This window comes from Hypomesus nipponensis, chromosome 2, assembly GCF_054491055.1.
Source record: "Hypomesus nipponensis isolate SF chromosome 2, ASM5449105v1, whole genome shotgun sequence".
Taxonomy (NCBI): Eukaryota; Metazoa; Chordata; class Actinopteri; order Osmeriformes; family Osmeridae; genus Hypomesus; species Hypomesus nipponensis.
The window spans coordinates 4,113,517-4,134,709 of NC_140362.1; the positions used below are offsets into that span (position 1 = coordinate 4,113,517).

General features: G+C 41.6%; 2 protein-coding genes and 1 gene segment (V, D, J or C); 2 read left to right on the forward strand and 1 right to left on the reverse strand.

Annotated features, from left to right (window-relative positions):
* Positions 1 to 2,981: 2,981 nt before the first annotated feature.
* On the reverse strand, positions 2,982 to 9,359 carry LOC146300450 (uncharacterized). The gene is made up of 9 exons (XM_084702403.1): positions 9,268 to 9,359; positions 8,961 to 9,012; positions 8,479 to 8,859; positions 8,345 to 8,377; positions 8,227 to 8,256; positions 7,892 to 8,012; positions 3,950 to 4,027; positions 3,708 to 3,816; positions 2,982 to 3,569 (listed from the first exon to the last, which is right to left on the reverse strand). Exons 1-9 carry the CDS (start codon positions 9,301 to 9,303, stop codon positions 3,492 to 3,494), a joined length of 918 nt encoding a protein of 305 aa, XP_084558529.1. The 5' UTR covers positions 9,304 to 9,359; the 3' UTR covers positions 2,982 to 3,491.
* A 340-nt stretch (positions 9,360 to 9,699) lies between these two features.
* LOC146300451 (Ig kappa chain V-III region MOPC 63-like) lies at positions 9,700 to 11,655 on the forward strand. The segment is given in 4 exon segments: positions 9,700 to 9,769; positions 9,960 to 10,011; positions 10,916 to 11,269; positions 11,500 to 11,655. Coding segments are annotated over 4 exon segments (534 nt in total).
* A 365-nt stretch (positions 11,656 to 12,020) lies between these two features.
* Positions 12,021 to 21,146, forward strand: LOC146300452 (TBC1 domain family member 15). The gene is made up of 10 exons (XM_084702395.1): positions 12,021 to 12,483; positions 13,823 to 14,008; positions 14,143 to 14,255; positions 14,573 to 14,676; positions 15,222 to 15,289; positions 16,149 to 16,295; positions 16,488 to 16,578; positions 16,810 to 16,958; positions 19,050 to 19,197; positions 19,434 to 21,146. Exons 1-10 carry the CDS (start codon positions 12,333 to 12,335, stop codon positions 19,594 to 19,596), a joined length of 1,320 nt encoding a protein of 439 aa, XP_084558521.1. The 5' UTR covers positions 12,021 to 12,332; the 3' UTR covers positions 19,597 to 21,146.
* The last annotated feature ends 47 nt before the right edge of the window (positions 21,147 to 21,193 follow it).

The window sequence follows — 21,193 nt, forward strand, 5'->3', positions numbered from 1 at the left end:
TAAAACTTTCAACATTATATAGGCCTGGCATTAACTGGGTCTGTTTTTAACATACATGGTTTAAGCAGCATATACAGTGAGGGAATTTTTTTTGATCCCCTGCTGATTTTGTGCGTTTGCCCACTGACAAAGAAATTCTATTGTTATAGAATAACAACAACAAAATCCAGAAAAACGCACGAAAAATGTATATATAATGATTTGCATTTTATTGAGTGAAACAAGTCTTTGACCCCTCTGCAAAACATGACTTGATACTTGGTGGCGAAACCCTTGTTGGCAATCAAAGAGGTCATACATTTCTTGTAGTTGGCCACCAGGTTTGCACACGTCTTAGGAAGCATTTTGTCCCACTACTCTTTGCAGATCTTCTCCGTCATTCAGGTTTTGAGGCTGACGTTTGGTAACACGAACCTTCAGCTCCTTCTACAGATTTTCTATGGGATTAAGGTCTGGAGACTTGTAGGCCACTCCAGGACCTTAATGTGTTTCTTATTAAGCCACTCCTTTGTTGCCTTGGCCGTGTGTTTTGGGTCATTGTGGAGTCAGGTGGCTGAGCGGTGAGGGAATCGGGCTAGTAATCTGAAGGTCGCCAGTTCGATTCCTGGCCGAGCCAAATGACGTAGTGTCCCTGTACTTTGTGTAAATCGCTCTGGATAAGTGCGTCTGCTAGATTACTAAATGTCATTGTCATGCTGGAATACCCATCCACTACCCATTTTCAATGCCCTGACTGAGGGAAGGAGGTTTTCACCCAAGATTTGACGGTGCATGGCTCCATCCATCATCCTTTTGATGCAGTAAACTTGTCCTGTCCCCTCAGCAGAAAAACACCCCCAAAGCATAATGTTTCCACCTCCATGTTTGACGGTGGGGATGGTGTCCTTGCAGCATTCAGATGTTTATTGGCAAACTTCAGACAGCCCTGTACATGTGCTTCCTTGCGCTGAAGGATTTCAGTCCTTCATGGCGCTGTATGTTACCAATTGTTTTCTTGGTCACCAATGACCATGGTCCCAGTGACTTGAGATTATCGCACAAACTATTGTCACCTTCTCACGAAGCTGCTTGGCGATTGTCTTGCAGCCGATTCCAGCCTTGTGTAGGTTAACAATCTTGTCCCTGACATCCTTGGACAGCTCTTTGGTCTTGGCCATGGTGGAATCTGATTGATTGATTGCCTCAGTGGACAGGTGTCCTTTATACAGGTAACAAACTGAGATTAGGACCACTCTTTTTAAGAGTGTCCTAATCTCAGCTCATAATCTGTATAAAAGACACCTGGGAACCAGAAATCGTTCTGATTGAGAGGGGGTCAACATCACTCTTCAACTTCACTCATTAAAATACAAATCAACTCATAACAATTTTGACACGTGCTTATCATACGTTATTCTGTCTCTCACTGTTCAAATAAACCTTCCATTAAAATTATAGACTGATCATTTCTTGTCAGTGGGCAAATGTACAAAATCAGCAGGGGACCAAATATGTTTTGCCCTCACTGTACAGACAATGCTAATGAGGTGTTATGTGTTCCTGTAACTGTATTTTAAGTGATAATGAAGTGATAATAATGCCTCAAAACAATGTTTGAAATTGTATTGAGGAACAGCTAAATGTTACCGTGGCTGTATGTAAAGTGAATATGTTCAGATCATGGGTGGTAGAGTTACATACAGATCACGTGAAGCTTCACTTGACTGTAGCATCCAACGCATGTTGATGGCGGTGCAGTAGAGGGCACCAGTATGTCTGGAAACCCTCTCCAGCCTGTAGGTTTGTCCCTGGGACAGCAGAGCCCCACTGGGACTGTACCACTGGTAGCTGTGGGCCGCTGGGTTACCATCACTGGAACACCCCAGCTCACCAGAGTCTCCCTCCTGCAATGTGGACTCCCTCTCCACCTCCACATCCAGTGGGGTGTGTGCAGAGTAAGAGGAATTTTCAACAGCAACACATAAAGCTACTCGCATTCTCTATAGGTGAAAACTGCTCAAAAAGCATTATCTATAGGGTCAACTGAGTCTTGTAAGAGTTTAAGCACAACACACAGGATGTAGTTAGCCCTGAATTTCAAACAGCAACTTTTGCCTTAATGCTGTGTACTTATGAGAGATTATTAATTTTTACTCTAAGATTAAACTCTTCAGCTGTACAAAAACAAAACTGTTATCAACTTCAGTTGAGGGTAAGAATCCTGGTGCTCCCCACAGTTTCTCTCCTGTAGGCTGCTGTGCAGCTAAGAGGCTTGTTGTGGTCAACCACCATGGGGGCAAAGGTCAAGGATGATGTCACTTCCCACTGGCCCTGGGCTAGTTGCTGGGGGACTTCTCTGAAGCTGAAAGCTACACTGCATCACCTGCGACCGGAACGTCTGGCGTCCAGACCCGGGGAGAACACTGGACAGAGGACAGGAGGAGTGAGGAAAGGACGGGCCATGAGAAAACAGATCTTTTTCTTTGTCACACTGTATCTGAGTTTAAATGATGTCTTAAAAAAGCTATCAGAGTCAGTTATCTGATGTTTGTGAAATACCTCAAGTGGCTGATGTAATTTTGACAGGATATGAAGAACATACCGTAAATACCAGACCACGGGATGGTAAAATACAGATTTGGATGCATTCCACACAACTACAAGATAAAGGGAACTGAAGACTAACCACAGATGTGTAACTCAATGCAGTTTACACAAAAACTGTACAAACTCAACGCTTAGCGACTCAATACAGTGATCATAACATCATAGTTTGTGGAAATACCTTGTGATGGCGCTTGTTTAGTTTTTCACAATGTTAATGCTTCATGTTTTGGCTGCTTGCAGTGATTGCGACTACCTCGTTGTTATGATCAGTGACCTATGCTCTTTTGTAAAGCTCTTTCTTGGAAGTCGCTTTGGATAAAAGTGTCTGCTAAATGCATAAATGTAATGTAACTAAACATAATATCGGATGGTGCAACATGGCAATTATGGTTTGTAAAATGTAGCATTTTATTTAAGGCATTATTTAATTGGTAGAACTGGTATACAACAGGTACTACAAGACTAGGTTAGGTTTAGTAGGAGTTACACACTTGCACACATGTAAACACACTTACACACATGTAAACACACTTGCACACATGTAAACACACTTACACACATGTAAACACACTTACACACACACTCATTAGAGGTGTCCCTATCACCCTGTTGTGCTGTAACTCTATTTGACATTTTGAGCATTGAATGGCAAAAAATAAAAAATAATTGGTGGTGCTGTGGTCATTCCTTAACGTAGTCTTTCCATTACTTACAATGCAAGACAAATAAAATAAAAATACAAGGAATTATAAACCAATGGAACCATTACACCAGAAGCAAACCACAGCTGGAAACAAATGTACACTTACATAACTATGAAAAGCTAAAGTGAACACCTTATATCACCTTAAATAGTGTAATCCTAGAAATCTAAATCTATTTTTTAAATGTAAATCTTTGCCTTGTCATGGTTTTGAACAGTCAACATTTGCATACACATTGTCTGTTTCATCCACAGAGTGATCCATTAAATCATTATGAGGCTGCAAAAAGAAAAAAGAAAGTGTAAGTCAATTGCATATTCTATCAAAGAGAAATAAATCTACCTAACTAAATAATAGCTGAGCTGAAATCTCAACTGCATTTCTTTTCAAGATGCTGATCTGTTCATGGTGTTTTACCAGAACATTGCCATAGATAGGCTCGTCAATGGTTGTTTTTGGTGCTCCAGACTGTGTGGTATTCAGGGGAGGAAGTGGAATGGGTTCCTTCTTCTGTGATATATCAGTTCTGTAAAAACCAGAAGATCGTTGAAAGTACAGGATATTTTAGAGACATGATGAATTCATCAAGGATGCATACAGTAGGTAACATACAGTAGGTAACATACAGTAGGTAACATACAGTAAAGTTTAAAACATACTTTTCAGCGTTGGTTTTGGGGGCCCGACTAAAATTTGCATAATAACCGGATGGCTCCCTGGTGATTGTTGTAACATGTCTGCAACATAATATTTTAGTTGTTTTTTTTTGGAATAGTAATAACCTGTTAGAAACATCGTGAAATTTGACCCTTTTTACAAAGAAAAATACGGTGTTCTTGAACACTTCTTTTTGTTTGAAAGTCTTGATTCCCTCCTAAACAGAGATGTGCTGTAGCAAGATTTAAGATATTAACGGCAGGCAGAGCCCAATCGAGGGCCGTTTGTAAAATGGTGCACGTTCTATAATAATGTTCAGTTTTTGCACCTTTTGAAAAAAAAAAATATATACAGAAGGCAGTCTGTAAGTGTGGAAGGTCAGTCTTTCGGTAACACTTTACAATAAGGGTGCAATAATTAGCGTTCATTAATGCATCAACTAATGCTACTTTTCGCTAGAGACCTACAAAAACGTCTTAATCTTCTAGACAGGTGGGTTCCCTTTCGTTCTTTTGGTGCCCAGTCTCACGAGCCCAATTTACCCGGCGTCATGGAGCCGACCAGCTAATGTACAGGCCTACGTAATGTCACCTTAAATAATGTATTGAACTCAAGCTTGTGTGATGCATGGGCGGCGCTAGGGAGGGGCTAGCAGGTGCTTCAGCACCCCCAAGAAAGACCAAAGCACCCCGATAGCACCCCCTAAAATATTGCTCATTTAGTGATAGTATTCAGGCCCGGAGTGGCCATAGGGAATAAAATGATATGTGTTAAGTTTGTTAAGTTTGTTAAGTTACTATGTGACCGATAAGTAAGCTAATAGGCTACACTAGGTTTTAATAAATAAGCACATGATCAGACCGTGCATTAAAAAGTGCCGTTTTCAGTAGTCGCGCATGTTCTCGTTCTCAAACACAAGTGCGTGTTGTTTTCATGGAGACAACCCTAAGCATCATTTATTGTTGTGGAGGAAGTTAGCAAGACGAAGCTGATTCGAAAATAATAAAATGGATGGGAAGAATGGAGGAACTGAAAAAGCCAGGTAAAGAATAAGACCTGTCACTTCATAAATCTAGGTTCCTGCAAGGGTGGGAAAAATATGTTTTCTTAAAAGCCCTGAATCTTTCAGGTAAAAACGTGGGTTGTAATTTTCGGAAAACATAACAATATGAGTCCAAAGTAATGTTTATATTAGGCTACATAAAGCTAAAAAAACGATTTAGCACTGAAATTAATGACAAGAATCTATGCGCACTCGCATTAATGTGAAGTTTCAATTTCAGCCACATCAAAACCTTGACAAGGTTCTAGGTCTGGGTTAAGCCCCAAATGTTCAACGTATGGCTCGGCCCCTGGGTCCCACTCCGGCCCTGATAGTATTCATATAATATATATATATATATATATATATATATATATATATATATATATATATATATATATATATATAATTGCGCAGCTCCCCATGTCAATGCTCTAGCACCCTCTCAGCACCTGCATTAAATATTCTCTGGCGCCGCCCCTGGTGTGATGTCTTGCTGTATCGTTCAGTGGTTTCGGTTTAGGATTATATTAGCCTACAGTAAGTAAAATAGTCTGGTTCATTATATAAGTGAACACCATTTTGCTACCATATACCTAGCTATAGTTAAGCTTCGTTTTGCTCCTAGATTCAAACCTAGCCCTTGTAAGGCTAGCTAACTACTAAACTTCTGCCTGACATTTTACAACATTATTTATTGATTAAAGAGTTTCTTGATTGAAGAACTTCATGCAAATGTTGCTTTTCATTATAGTGGATTATTACCTTGATCCGTCTTGCTGTATAATGAGGATTGATCATGTTATATGTGAGTGACACTGAATATTCAGTACAAAATGTGCTATTGCTGAGGTCAACCCATTAAATGTGCCTTCTTCTGGGCATAGGAGTGACCAAGGTGAATTGCCTTAGAAATAAAAGACTTTTCTTAATGTAACGCAAAAGTAACTACTCTCTTCAGCAAGTAACAAAGTAACGTAACTAGTTACTTTACAAGGAATGTAACTAGTAACTATAATTAGTTACTTTAAAAACCCAACACTGCTAATCATTAACTAAAAATTCACTCAACAAATACTTATTGTTTTTTCAGAGAGAACATTCAAATAAACTATTGTGAGTTGGAATGCTGCATTACAGTCAAAATTACTTTGGCAAATGGATGACTACCATGCCGTTTGCAAAACTTTTTATTTCACTCGAACACATGCAAGGCCACCTTTCTAAGAAGAATCCGTTCGAAGTATTGACCAGATCTTCCATAGAAAATGCCTGGCTGCAACAGATCCTGGACCGATTAATGACGGTGAACTTTTAACTTTGAATGTTAACTTTCCACTATCCCCTAAGCTCAGCATAATGCATCAACTTGATTAGGGTGAAAGCTAACAGAGAATAATTTAGCATTTGAATGGTAAAGGCAAACTACGTGGAGCTGACTGACTTCCTCACTCATACAAACTTAACAATGCTTTGTTACCCATTATAGTTAGAGCTAGACTCACTAACGTAGCGCGCAAGCCAAACATTTTTTTTGCCTTTATTTGAGCGCAAAATAGTTGAGGTTCATGTAAAATAAACAGCCGTTTTGAAATTGGTAAACCTTGTCTACTGAAGGTGATTTCTTTGAATCCAGGGTCGGTTGCAGCCAGGCATTTTCAATGGAAGATCTGGTCGATACTTCGAGTGGACTTCTTCTTAGAAAGGTGGCCTTGCATGTGTTCGTGTGAAATAAAGTTTTGCAAACGGCATGGTAGTCATACATCCTCAAACGTAATTTTGACTGTAATGCAGGATTCCTCACAATAGAGTTTATCTAAATGTCTCTCTGAAAAAACTAAGTATTTATTGAGTGAATGATTAGTTAATGATTAGTGAATGTATAGATAGATAGATAGATAGATAGATAGAGTACTTTATTCATCCCCAAAGGGAAATTAAGTAAATTAAGTATCTCATGTTATGACCTTACTTGAGGAGGCACATTACTATTAACAAATGATTATGTACCATCTCAGTCCATGGATGCCGCCATTGTGGTAATTAACACATGGATTAAGGTGTTACCATTAGTTTACCCTGTTAACTCAGGGTTTTAGTTCACACAGTTAACTAACAGTATTAGTTTGCACAATTAACTCAAGTGGTTAACTCACCCATCAGTTAATGTGTTAATATCAATAGGAATTGATACATGATTCCAGATTTAATTCATAGTAAATCATATGTGACTCCCTATTACCAAATGATGTGTTCATGATCAGTGCATCATTAAGTACTTTCTGAGTTATGTATTAACTGATGATGATTCATGCATTAGTTAATGCATTAATGAACACTAATTAATGCACCCTTATTTTAAAGTGTTACCAGCTAATGTCCAAGACATGTAAACCTAGTAGTTAACATAGTTTGTAAAAGGGTTGAAGATCTTGATCATACTGTAAGACTCCTCAATCTTTTTATACTCAACATTTCAGAACTTGCCGCCTTGTAGCTGAGAAGGCCCCTGCTGTCCTTCTCTATGGTAAAGACTGACGCAACTAGTACACAAGGTTAGGGTTTTTAGCTTAAAAAAAAAACGATTTGTGTTCAGCATTCATATTTACCATTAATATTTACCAATTAATATTTACCATTACTATTTACCATTTATATTTACCATTTGTATTTAACATTCTTATTATTAACATATACATTATAAAATGTATGTATTTCTGCATACATTTATAAACTTTCTCTCTAAATGTTGAAAATGTCACTGTTTTATTTACATTTGGAAATGCTAAATGTGCAAAAACTGAGCAGGACAGAACATGCAACATTTTACAAACGGCACCCCATAGGGGCAATCCTATCAGATTCTTACATCATTTAATTTACATTTTAAATCATACACAACCTTTTATGATGCTTGAAGATAATAAAGCCAAGTGTGACCGCAATCAGAATGACCCCAGAAGGAATAATGGAGGCCACATATTTGACTGTTGATTGGCCAGTGTCTTCAGTTGTTATCATCACTGTATGTAAAGAATCCTCGATTAAGATCAACGTGTTTATGTTCTAATCTATACTCTCTATACTATACTCTCTCAAATACTGTACTCTGTGTCACTTGTAATCCATGAAGTCCATGATTAATGACATGGCCACCACATGATGGATGTGTGAATAGAGTGGTGACAATAGAACATATTTGATGTTTTGGCTATAATTGGTAATGTAATTATTTACCAGTCGGGGATGTAAACTCAAATGTGCTATCTGTAAAGGAAAAAACTATTATTTTTGCATTTCTTTTTGTAAACAGTTTCGCCATGACATTTGAAATTGGAACATGTGAAAAGTTCACCTGTAACCGGGAGTTTATGAGTTAAGTTGACCCCTAGAACCAAAAAGGGGAGATTAGTTTCCTTCAAACTAATTCTGAATTCAAATGCTTGAAATTACAGTTCAGTTTTACGGAGACAGTCCTACCATTCTTACCTTTTATCTTGATTGTGACCAGATTTTTAAAGAAACTATAGTTGTTGTATCCTGTTGCAAGTCTCACATACAAGAGAGAGTTTGCATCACTCTCTCGGATATTTCGTATCTTGAGGGAACAGTTTTTTTTACTGACATCTCCAGTAAGTATGGTCCTATCTTGGAAGCTTTCTTTTACCCAGGTGTTATTGGGGTGATAGATAAATTCATATTTATCATTTTCATTGATTTCTGGGTTTATTTTCTCCCGTATTTTCCAAAAAACCTTGACCGAGTCTTCACTTTTTGCAGGGGGGTGGGTGAAATTGCATTGTATAGTAACATCAGATGACAACTGAACAATTAATTCTTCAGGAACAGTGACAGCCCATTGTCCCTGACCTGTCCAAATAAACCATGGTCAACATTAAACTTTAAACACATCGACAGTAGTTACAGTACTTAGTAACTTGTTCAAAAAAGTTTGATGGAAAGGCACATACCATCAGCCTCAGTTGCCAAAGTCAAGATGATAATCAACGTTAATGTTTTCATCTAGTCCAGTGAAGAGAGAATAGGAAGGGTTTAAACTACTGATGGACTACGTGTCCAACTTTAAACCACATCAGAAACATCTACACCAGAGCCTATGGCAAACACAAGTCTAATAAATATTCATATTAGATATGTCTAGTATAACACATATGCACTATTTGTTCGTCACTTTTGAGAAAAATTTAAATAACACAATTCAACTCACAGACACACACACAGATGTGATTCTGGGCAAAGCTCTGGAAGGGTACCTACTGAGTGGTGAAGAGAACGGACCCTATAGAATGACATGATTCCAAGGATGGTGTCAGCAGGGTCCAGTGTGCCTCATATCCTGGTCAATGGCCATAGCACAAACTGTCAAACTGTTTCAGAACTGGTCAGATGCTTTGGGTGTGTATTTCCTGTTACTTAAGAATGGTGTTTTAAGGAAGTTCCAGCTTGGTCATGGTATCAGTTGAAAGTGTTTCAACTCATAATCTGAGTAAATCTAGACCATATCTATGATAGACTATCATTGGTTTTTCATTGTAAAAAAATAACAATGTAAGAATAAAGTTATTTCTTGACACCAATATCTGAGAACATGAAAACACTGATGTGCACATTCACACTGTGAGACCAAGGCGGAAGAGCCCCCCGGTAGAAGAGAGATGTTATCACTAACCATAGGATGTGTGTACAAGTAAAATGATGACGAGTGCAGGAAGTGTGTTACGGAACAAAACCAAATTGTTCTACACATCACATTAAAATGGTAAGATTGATTACATGTTTTCAGTCACTCTTATCTGATGTAGACTCATTTAGTCAAAAAGAAAGTATTTTTTATTATTAGAAATAATGTTTTGAAATATTGGAATACATTTTCTGAGACATATATATATATATATGCTTATATGTGATACCGAATGACAACAGAATCACAGTGGCTCTGTTTATTTTAGAGAGAGATGCTTCGACACAGTCTTCTAATTCATGCCATGATCCATACACAGGGTATGTAAATTGTATTTTTTGTTTTTTAAATAACGTTTAAAATGACAAACAGTGCTGCTTGTGCATTATCTATTGTATTTGACTACATACTTACATGCTGAAATCTCTCTACTTGGGTCTTCTGCTGTCAATATTTCTATTTTAGTTTAAAATAAAAGTAAGATCAAGTGAAATGTGTGCTTAAGCTATCAAGTGTGCCAGGATGTGCCCATGTAAGAAAAATGACTTGTGGAGACAATGGTGTTGTGGAGGTTGAACAAGTAGTTTTACGCATTTCAATTGAAAAAACTGCAGCTGCAGAACAGGCACAAAAATTATGAGCACTGCACTATTTGTGCAGTGCTGGATATGTGTATTTCCAGGAATTTGTTTGTGTGTCATTGATATCTTCATCATCTACTGCATCACGGGCACTGTGCACTAGTTGCCCTTATTGTAGATAAAGACATTTCCAAGTGAATAGCATTTTTTTAATTGTCATTCCTTGACCCGAATCAATCTAAACACACTATTCCCTCGTTTAATTTGTATATATGTTCTGTTATCATTCCAATATTGATGTTTGAATAATGGAACGTTGCCTCTGTTTCACCTCATATTTATACCCCTGTGAAACAGGAAGTCATGTATTACACGTTCCTAAACACTGATAAATTAGTAAAAAATTATGGTAAAATGCTTTTGTTAAATTGTATTCATTAAAATATTTTGGGGTGCCAATAATTGAAGCACAAGGTTTGTAAAAAAATAAAATAACTTCAATGGGTGATAAGCTAATTCACCAGAATGTGTCTTTTTTGTTTATAACCCTTCTAACTCATCTTTACTAGGGGCACCAATGATTATTGAGGGCACTGTACAAGTCAGACACAGCACAGTGTTTTTGTCTTATTCTTCTGTCCAGTGTATGGAAACATATGGGTGGAGCAGAACCCTCTGGAAGTGACCAGCGTTTTGGGCCAGAACATCTCCATCAGCTGTCGTATCCTCTCCGACCAGGGAGACAAGATCTCAAACTGTGTGACCAGCTGGTTCATCAAGAGGAACGTCTGGAAGGAAGTAAGCAAATGGGCCCCGTTCCAGGAGAGGTTTCTGAAGACAAAAAGCACCTTAGTGCTAAACGGTCTTGAGGCGAACGACACTGACACCTACTACTGCAGCATGCAGTGTCACATCAATGACAGGCGCCAGCAGTACCATGGAAACGGAACAAGAGTGAATGTGTTACCTCTGAGGCCCACACTTAAACCAGCCACAGGTAGGCTTTTCTATTTGAGAAAGCTTTTATATTACAACTTCTATCCTCTTTGCATTGCTAAATGAGAGTTGCTATTGCAATCCTTTCTAGCATAAATATTGAGTAAAAGGACATATAAATAATCCCTGACTGACCAGTTTCACTCTCATTAATCATTTATATTGTTCGGGGGAAACTATGTTGAGGTTTGGCTGTGGCTTAAATATAATTTTGGCTGTATTTTCTTTCAGATCTAGAGGGCACACCTATTCCTTTGTATGCAGTTCTGTCAGTAAAGTTTCTCGTCATCCTAATGATAGGGATAATACATTGTTGTTTGTTTACAATGGCAAAACAGAGTTCACAATTAAAATAACGGACCTACTGTTTCAATAAAAAAGAAATAGCCTGCCGGTTGCACATTTTTTATAACAAATACTGTCTCTACTGGAAGGGGCAACGCCATTACTCGCTGCCTATCCAATATTGAGTGTCATGAATTACAGGACCAGACCATAGACCACCAGACACATATTAGGCTTACTGCAATTTTACTCTTTCCATTGCATGTGTATTTGAGTGTGTAACAATCTTGCAACCTTTTTCTGAATAATTCAGTGAACCACTAGGTGGAGTTCAATAGCCTACTCTGAACTCTGCTGCAAGTTGTAGCTTTGAACACGGTATGCTAAATGTAGGCCGCACAAAAAAAGTTTCAGTCATATGACCCGCAGGAAAGATTAGTTTGAAGTGGGCGGTTCACACAGACAAACCTCACAAAACACATTTCTGAGCTGGAGTATCCTTGGTTCACCAGTGGATTCAATAGAAAGTTTAATATGAGTAAGATAGGCTGCTCGTCCTTTTTTCGTTCTTTATTAAGTAATAATTTAGGCTTGTCCAACTTCATTGTAAAAGGATGTGCTGTCCAAGTCGGTGTCTCCACTAAATAGGTGTCTCCATGGCATAAATATGTGTGAAATGAATACACTACTGTCGTCACCTGTGTTAAACAGTAGAAGTACACATAAAAGCTTCGGGTAATGTATCAGCAATCCTGCAACTAAAGAAAACATTTGGCCTAATGAACGGAACGATTCCCAGGAGTTCGTTAGCGACAGTTGAATCGGTAACAACTCCTGCACCAACCACAACACCGCTCCGGTTACCTGGGGTGATGGACGCAGAAGGGAGAGTGGACGAATCGAGGCTGCGAATGCACATTTTCAAAAACGGTAAATGAAAAATCATGTATTGTCTTTGATAATGAAGCTCTTGAATGTCCATCGACCGTAATGACAATTTCATTCTCTCAAACCACAGAGGAATTTCCGGATTAAGTTTATTCTTCACTGTGCAGTAAACACTTGGGGAGTAATTTTCACGACATTGAAAGGGCTTTTATTTATTCTGTTTATTAGGTTTCAAAAGCTCATTCGAAATGATGTCCTGATTTGTTACTTGCTACTCGACCGCAGCAGTCAAGAGTCAAGTGACGCTTTATTGCCTGCGGAGCAAGCTCTGTGGAATAGGCAAACTATTCACAAGGAGTCTAACCTCCAGAAAACCCTAAAGCAAAGGGTTCCCAGCATGACTATTTTAGTCTCTCAAAGACTTTACAGTTATAGGACAGGCAGTTGATGTTCTCTGCCAGAAGGTTTGCATTGTGTGAGGGTGGGCAGTAGGTACTGTACAAAACAGGAATGTAGGAATGCTCCTTGACAACCAGTCTGTCAGCAGGATGGAGCAGATGTTTGTATAAAAACAGCTGCAAAAAACAGCTTTCTCATCAATTCAAATCAAATCAAATTTATTTGTATAGCCCTTTTTACACGCAAGCATGTCACAGAGGGCTTCACATACGCCCATAGAACTGCCCCTCAACCAACCTAAACCCTCATCCATTGTGGCCCATAGAGGAGAGACAACAACCCTCATCAACTGTACCTTTGGTCTTTCAGTAACCCAACATGTCTGTTAGGGTCACTTTTGTCATGCTGAAAGACTTTGGCAGAGCTTTCTTCGCACGCAGGGTAGAAGACAGACACTCCAAGGGACCATAGGGGCTACTCCCACATCCTTTCAGAAGTCACTAATCAGGGAACACATCACAGTGAATCTATCACAAGCATGATCCGGATTCAGGAATGTGGAAAATCTTTCTCTCACTCAGGCTCTCTTTCTCCCTCACTTGTTCCCCCCCCCCCTTTCTCTCCTCTATTTCTTCCTCTTTGTAAACCTCTCTCCAGCTTTACGAGCAGGTGATGTTGCAAAGCTTAGCCTAATGTTCCCTTTGAATGAAATAATGACAGAATGAAAGAAAAGAAGGTTGAGGTTTACCTTGGATCAAAGTTTGTTTTTCCCTCAGATTCCCAAAGTTTATTCAAGCCTATAGGTTGGTTAAAAGGGATATACCAAGATACCATTGATCCAGTCCATTACAGTACAGTAGCTTGTCAATTGCCTTAGTGAAGAAGCAACAGCATTTCTCTGTGCCAGCACAGTGGGCATGATAATAACAGTACTGTTTTTGGTACCGGAGGCCATTTTAAGTTGTTGACTCTGTCTGTCCAGGTGGTGTGTCTCCCACAGAGCGTGGCCTGGTGTGGCGCTTCCTGTTTGGGATGTACCCCTGCAGCTCCACCGCTCTAGAGCGCCCCCTGCTGCAGGAGCAGCTAGCCGTCCGCTACCAGGTCATGAAGAGGAAGTGGCAGCAGATACTCCCTGATTCCATCCGGCTGAGACTCAACGGCACTGATGGTATCGTTCTCAATCGTGGAGGTTTCGCTTTCCCTGAAAAGCTGCGTTTTTGGATCTGTGCTCTCCCACGCTCTCCTCTCTCTATTTTCTACTTCTGACTCCCTTTCTCCTTTGTTCCCTGTTCTACGTTTCAGCTGAGTTGGTGGAAGCGGTGCGCTACTTTGACCAGAGGCAGGCCCAGGCCCAGCAGCAGGACCAGCAGGAGGAAGTCAGAGACAAGCTAGCCTTCCTGGAGCTCCAAGCACAGGTCCAGACAGGATGTCTTTACCTTGGCACTATTTACTGATTGTGGTTAGGGTTCTTCAACTGTTTGCTGAACTTACACATGAGCTTTAAATAGCTCTAACTGAACCAGGACCTGGACGGTTCATTAAGTCAACAAAGTGTGTTTGTCATTCCCACGCCTGTTGTGTGCAAGTCTATGTCACGTTCTTTTTCTGATAGGTAATACTACTTTTATTGGATCTTTATAAACACCAGCAGTGAGGGTGTTGAAGTGTGTTTGGTGAGTGTGTGTGTCCTTAATGGCTGATGCCTGTCTCTCTTTCTGCTTTCTGTCCTCAGGTGTTGTTTGAGCGGGTAACCTTTGACCTTGAGGAGCTTCAAGAGGCTATTCGGATCATTGACAAGGATGTGCCTCGAACTGACAGAGACCTGGACTACTACTTGTGAGTAGCAGTTAAGTTATCGTCCTCTTGTCCAGAACTGACCAGCTTCACGTGACCACCTCTCTTCAGTTGTGTCAGGAATGCTTCTGTTCTCAGTCAAGAGATCTTTAGCAGAATCTGCTGCGTCAAGCTTTGGTCACTTGCTACAAACAACCAGAAAAACCTCCTGTTCCTTACTACTGAACTGAGCTCCAACTTCTTTCCGCTCCAGATACAGTAGTCCAGCAGCCTGTTAACAGTGGATTAATCTTTGCATCTTTTTTAACAGTCTATGCAAACAGTTTAAGATTCTGTTCAAACTGGCTCATACAGCCAGGAATGAACTCAGCGAGGGATTTCAGAGCAGAAACAGGGCCCTGTGTTTACACTGGGATAAGGAGGCTCTGTTGGTAGAGATAAGCCTTTTCAGGCATTCGGTGTGACATGCCTTCTTAACATACAGAGCAGGTACCTACGACAACTTATTAAGTGAGAGCAGTGATTTCATTTCAATCATTTTGAGAGAGAGAGAGAGAGTGTGTTGACAGTGTGCATTTTCCATTCAGGGGTGAAGGATCAGGAAATCTGTTGGTGTTGAGGAACATTCTCATCACCTACGCTGCATTTCACCCAGGTAGGAGGCAGGACACGGCCGTCGCGTTTGATCATGAGTAGCCTGTGGACAAGCCTATCTTCCCTTCTGCCTCCACCCACACAAACACACACAAACAGCCACCCACACACAAACACACACACACACACACCCACACACAAACACTATCTCTCTCTATCTTCTCTGTTTTCACACTTTGACCACTTGTTATAAGAATTTCTTCTCTCTTTTTTGTCTTTCTCACACTTTTTTTTCACTTTGTGTCTCGTTTATCTCTCACTTTCACACCTCTTTGCGTCTTTGTCTAGTTTCAGTTTTGATGCGGATTGTAATGATGCATGTAGTCAGAGATATTGGGTGAGTGTTAGAGAGCCCTCTAGTGGCGTAATGACTAAAAGCAAGTTTCAAGTTTTTTTTATTTGTCAAGTGCATAGAACAACACAAGGTCAGACTGGGCACTGAAATTCTTGGGAAAAGACAACGCAAAGCAAAGCTCTGTGGTAAAGCAGTGTTTCCCAACTGGTCTAACTTCAGGATCCATATTGCTCCTTGGTCAATAAGTCACCACCGGCAAGGGGGGTGGGGGTTCCTGGTTTGTGATTGGCTGGTAGGTGGCATGTAACTCTGTAAAACACGGCTATAAAAATAAAAGCACACAATCGGAAGTTCAGCAACTTCCTCAAAGTAAAAATCATTTTTGACGGAGCTGAAACACATGTCTACGACCCTCTCCGCACCAGCTCGCGACCAACCAGTTGAAAAACACTGGTTTAAAGCCACACAATACCAGAGATTTATCCGTCTATGTGGACAAGATCCAAAAGAGAATCTTGAACGGATGTGCATGTCACATGATCAAGTGCTTGTGTTCCGGACTCAGAGGTCAGTTATGCCCAGGGGATGAACGATTTGTGCAGCCGGTTCCTGGAGGTCATGGACTCTGAGGTGGACACGTTCTGGAGCTTCTCCTACTACATGGAGAAGTTCTCTAAGGACTTCACGGCGGATGGACTACACAGGAAGATCGGTTTGTTTACTATGTAGTTCTTTACAGATAACAAAAAAGCGAGTGACGAGAGAGACGAACTGTATGCAGTTTATAGGTGGAGTTTGCTCTGTGTGACTGTGATTTGTGTGTCTGTCTTCTGATGTCATCTCCTGTGTTCTGGTGATGATGCCGGAATGACCGTGTTGATTGGCTCTCCGTGCTGTCTCTCAGAGCTGGAGGCGGCGCTGCTGAAGGAACTAGACCCTCAGCTCCACGCCCACTTGGTCACAGATAACATGGAGAGTTTCACCTTCTGTCATAGGTGTGGAACACACACACATGCACAAACATACACAGACACACACCACACTCTCACACACACACACACACCACACTCATACACACACACATTTACTCAACAACCCTTTTTAGACGCGCACAGTTTTCTTAATAACAGTTATTTACTTTTGTATAAGTATTTTGCATGTGTGTGTCTGTATGTAGGCCTGCATCTGACCTATGCTGTGTGTGTGTGTGTGTGTGTGTGTGGCAGGTGGCTGCTGCTGGGCTTCCAGAGGGAGTTTGAACACAGTGATGCGCTGCGTTTGTTTGAAATCCTGAGTTGTGACCACCTGGAACTCATCTCACAGCAGGTGGAGCGTGCCCTCTACCAGGAGAGGCTGGCAAGCAAACACAGCATAGGTGAGGTGCAGGCCCACACGCACACATGCACGTACACACACATTCTCACACACACACAGCATAGGTGAGGTACAGGCCCACATACACACATGCACGTACACACACATTCTCACACACACACAGCATAGGTGAGGTACAGGCCCACATACACACATGCACGTACACACACATTCTCACACACACACAGCATAGGTGAGGTGCAGGCCCACAGGCACACATACACGTACACACACATTCTCACACACACACAGCATAGGTGAGGTACAGGCCCACATACACACATGCACGTACACACACATTCTCACACACACACAGCATAGGTGAGGTGCAGGCCCACATACACACATGCACGTACACACACATTCTCACACACACACAGCATAGGTGAGGTGCAGGCCCACATACACACATGCACGTACACACACATTCTCACACACACACAGCATAGGTGAGGTACAGGCCCACATGTACGTACACACACACACACACACAGCATAGGTGAGGCACAGGCCCACATACACACATGCACGTACACACACATTCTCACACACACACAGCATAGGTGAGGTGCAGGCCCACATGCACACATGCACGTACACACACATTCTCACACACACACAGCATAGGTGAGGTACAGGCCCACATACACACATGCACGTACACACACATTCTCACACACACACACAGCATAGGTGAGGTGCAGGCCCACACGCACACATGCACGTACACACACATTCTCACACACACACAGCATAGGTGAGGTACAGGCCCACATGCACGTACACACACACACACACACAGCATAGGTGAGGCACAGGCCCACATACACACATGCACGTACACACACATTCTCACACACACACAGCATAGGTGAGGTGCAGGCCCACATGCACACATGCACGTACACACACATTCTCACACACACACAGCATAGGTGAGGTACAGGCCCACATACACACATGCACGTACACACACATTCTCACACACACACAGCATAGGTGAGGTGCAGGCCCACATACACACATGCATGTACACACACATTCTCACACACACACAGCATAGGTGAGGTGCAGGCCCACATACACACATGCACGTACACACACATTCTCACACACACACAGCATAGGTGAGGTACAGGCCCACATGTACGTACACACACACACACACAGCATAGGTGAGGCACAGGCCCACATACACACATGCACGTACACACACATTCTCACACACACACAGCATAGGTGAGGTGCAGGCCCACATACACACATGCACGTACACACACATTCTCACACACACACAGCATAGGTGAGGTGCAGGCCCACATACACACATGCACGCACACACACATTCTCACACACACAGCATAGGTGAGGTGCAGGCCCACATACACACATGCACGTACACGCACATTCTCACACACACACAGCATAGGTGAGGTACAGGTCCACATGCACGTACACACACATTCTCACACACACACAGCATAGGTGAGGTACAGGTCCACATACACACATGCACGTACACACACATTCTCACACACACACAGCATAGGTGAGGTGCAGGCCCACATACACACATGCACGTACACAAACGCTCACACACACAGCATAGGTGAGGTGCAGGCCCACATACACACATGCACGTACACACACATTCTCACACACACACAGCATAGGTGAGGTGCAGGCCCACATACACACATGCACGTACACAAACGCTCACACACACAGCATAGGTGAGGTGCAGGCCCACATGCACACATGCACGTACACACACATTCTCACACACACACAGCATAGGTGAGGTGCAGGCCCACATACACACATGCACGTATACACACATTCTCACACACACACAGCATAGGTGAGGTGCAGGCCCACATACACACATGCACGTACACACACATTCTCACACACACAGCATAGGTGAGGTACAGGCCCACATACACACATGCACGTACACACACATTCTCACACACACAGCATAGGTGAGGTGCAGGCCCACACGCACAGAGCACTGAAGTTGTAGTGTCATACCTAGTGAATGCTGTATATGCGGCTGCCTCATTTCTATGTTGTCCGTCTCCCGGTCTAGTTCCAGAGGATAATCTGCTGACGGAGCCCCAGGCCATTAACACAGACTTCACCTTTGAACTCTTCATCTGTGCCACCATCCTGTTGGAGAACAGAGAATCTTTGCTCAGATGCAGGGACGATGTACAGCTCATCCAGTTCACAAGCAGGTTTGTGCATGAAGCATCTCAGCATGTAGCAAGCAAGCAAGCTAGATATAGATTGACACACACACACTCACAGGTTTGTCTCATTCACAGTTTTTTATAAAAGAAGCATGGGCAAACCATATATATATATATTTATACAGACATACTAAAACACATTGTGTGTATGTCTCATCGAAAGTATATAATATACTGTGTACTACTTTGTTTGATGGGTGTCATGCTGTTTGTCGTTGCAGCCTTCAGGGGACTCTGGATCTGAACTTCACCCTGAAGAAGGCCGAGGAGCATTTCTACAACTACTGCAAGCGCTCTGCCTGGGACTACATGAACGGACACGGCCGGACTCGCAAGAACAAAGATGAACACTTCTTGTACCAGCTCCGAAGCTTGTTCTCCTGAGTCGAGGCGGGTCCAGCAGAACCCAGAAGTTTCAGCTTGAACCTGGAGAAACTGTTGTCCGGACTCACAACAAGAGAGACAGAAGGAGAGACTTGTCGTCTATAAGACTAGAACCCTCTTAATAGGATTTTAGGTGCACATATCCTGCCAAAAAGTGTTTGTAATCCTTGGAAGTCTGTGCTCAGGGAATTATGCTGCTTAACCCCCAATTCCTTCTACGTTGTTTCGTTTTTTTGTTCATATCTATTTTGAGACATATTTGATTGAAAGTGTTCTATGGAGAAGTAAGTATGAGACACGAAATGGACGAATGAATGAATGTTTTGGATTCTAATCTCGGATTCAAAACCCTGGAAGAAAACAAATCACCCAGAACAACGTGGAGCAGAGTAGGACCAGTACGGCTGCAACAGGTGTAATGTGTAATGTACTATAAATGACTTGAGGTGTGCTATCTCATGTCTTAGTGGGCCTGTGTAACAGGAGGAGCCGTCCACTGGCTCAGTTCTGTGAAAGAGCAGAAGGGGGGGGGGGTGCAGGAGGAGGAAGAGGAGAAGGTGCCGTGAGAGTGGTTGAAGAGCACCCAGTCCTCTCAGTATATTAAAGACAGACACCACTTAAGTGTCCCCGCTTCCAGGAATAGCTTGAGGCATGGACATCTCTCTGGAGCCATGGAAACGCTGACAGGATCTTGCTTAGCTCTGGGCAAATACTTCTTTAAGTATGCACCAGCTGTGTTGCAGGGTATGCGTTTGGTGGTTTGTCTGAGGGATCAGTTGGATCACTGTAAATGGATGGAATGGTTTTCCGAAACATGGAAAGCTTCTTTTTTCAAAACCGGCATCAACTTTTGATGGAATGTGTTGGAGAATCAGAGGTTTTGTGACCTCAAAAATGTCGATCCTATTGTTATTACAGTACTGAACTAATAGCGTCAGATATGTTGTGTGTGAGACATTCCTATTCAAACAGAGACATTTGTGTAGAAGCCAATGGAGCCAGAAAAGTGAGAGAATACTGAGAGGTTTTAGGTCAGACAGAAAGAAGGGGTGTATTTTCAGTTAGTAACTACACATTTTATATTAAGTTTGACAGTGTAGAATTTGCCTCGTCACATTGATATCCCAAAAGGGTTTTTAGTGTAGGGATTGTTTATGGTGGTCAAAAGTAAACAGTTTTTAATATAAAATAAATTAAGTTGTGTAAATGTGCTCACTTTACAGAAACACTGTCTTTTTGCACTCTATGTACATAGCTTTCCTGCTTTCTCATGCTTCACACAGACCAATGGATTGATTTAATGTTGTCTGCACAGTGTGAAATGTACCATGTGAGCCGATATAATACATTTGCTCTGCATTTCTGGTGGATTTCCTGCTGTGAAAAGCCAGACTTGTCTGTATTGTTCCTAACTGCATATCTCACAAACCAGCCTGGAGATCATGTGAATCCCATTAGGCGTGCCCCAAACTCACCCCTCATTCATTCTCAGATAGAAGGCATGGTTCAAGTGAGTTCAATAAAAGTATAAAACAATGGGAAGTGTTCAAGGTGAATTCAGAGTGCCTTTTTTGTTTCATTTTGTCTTTTTATGCCC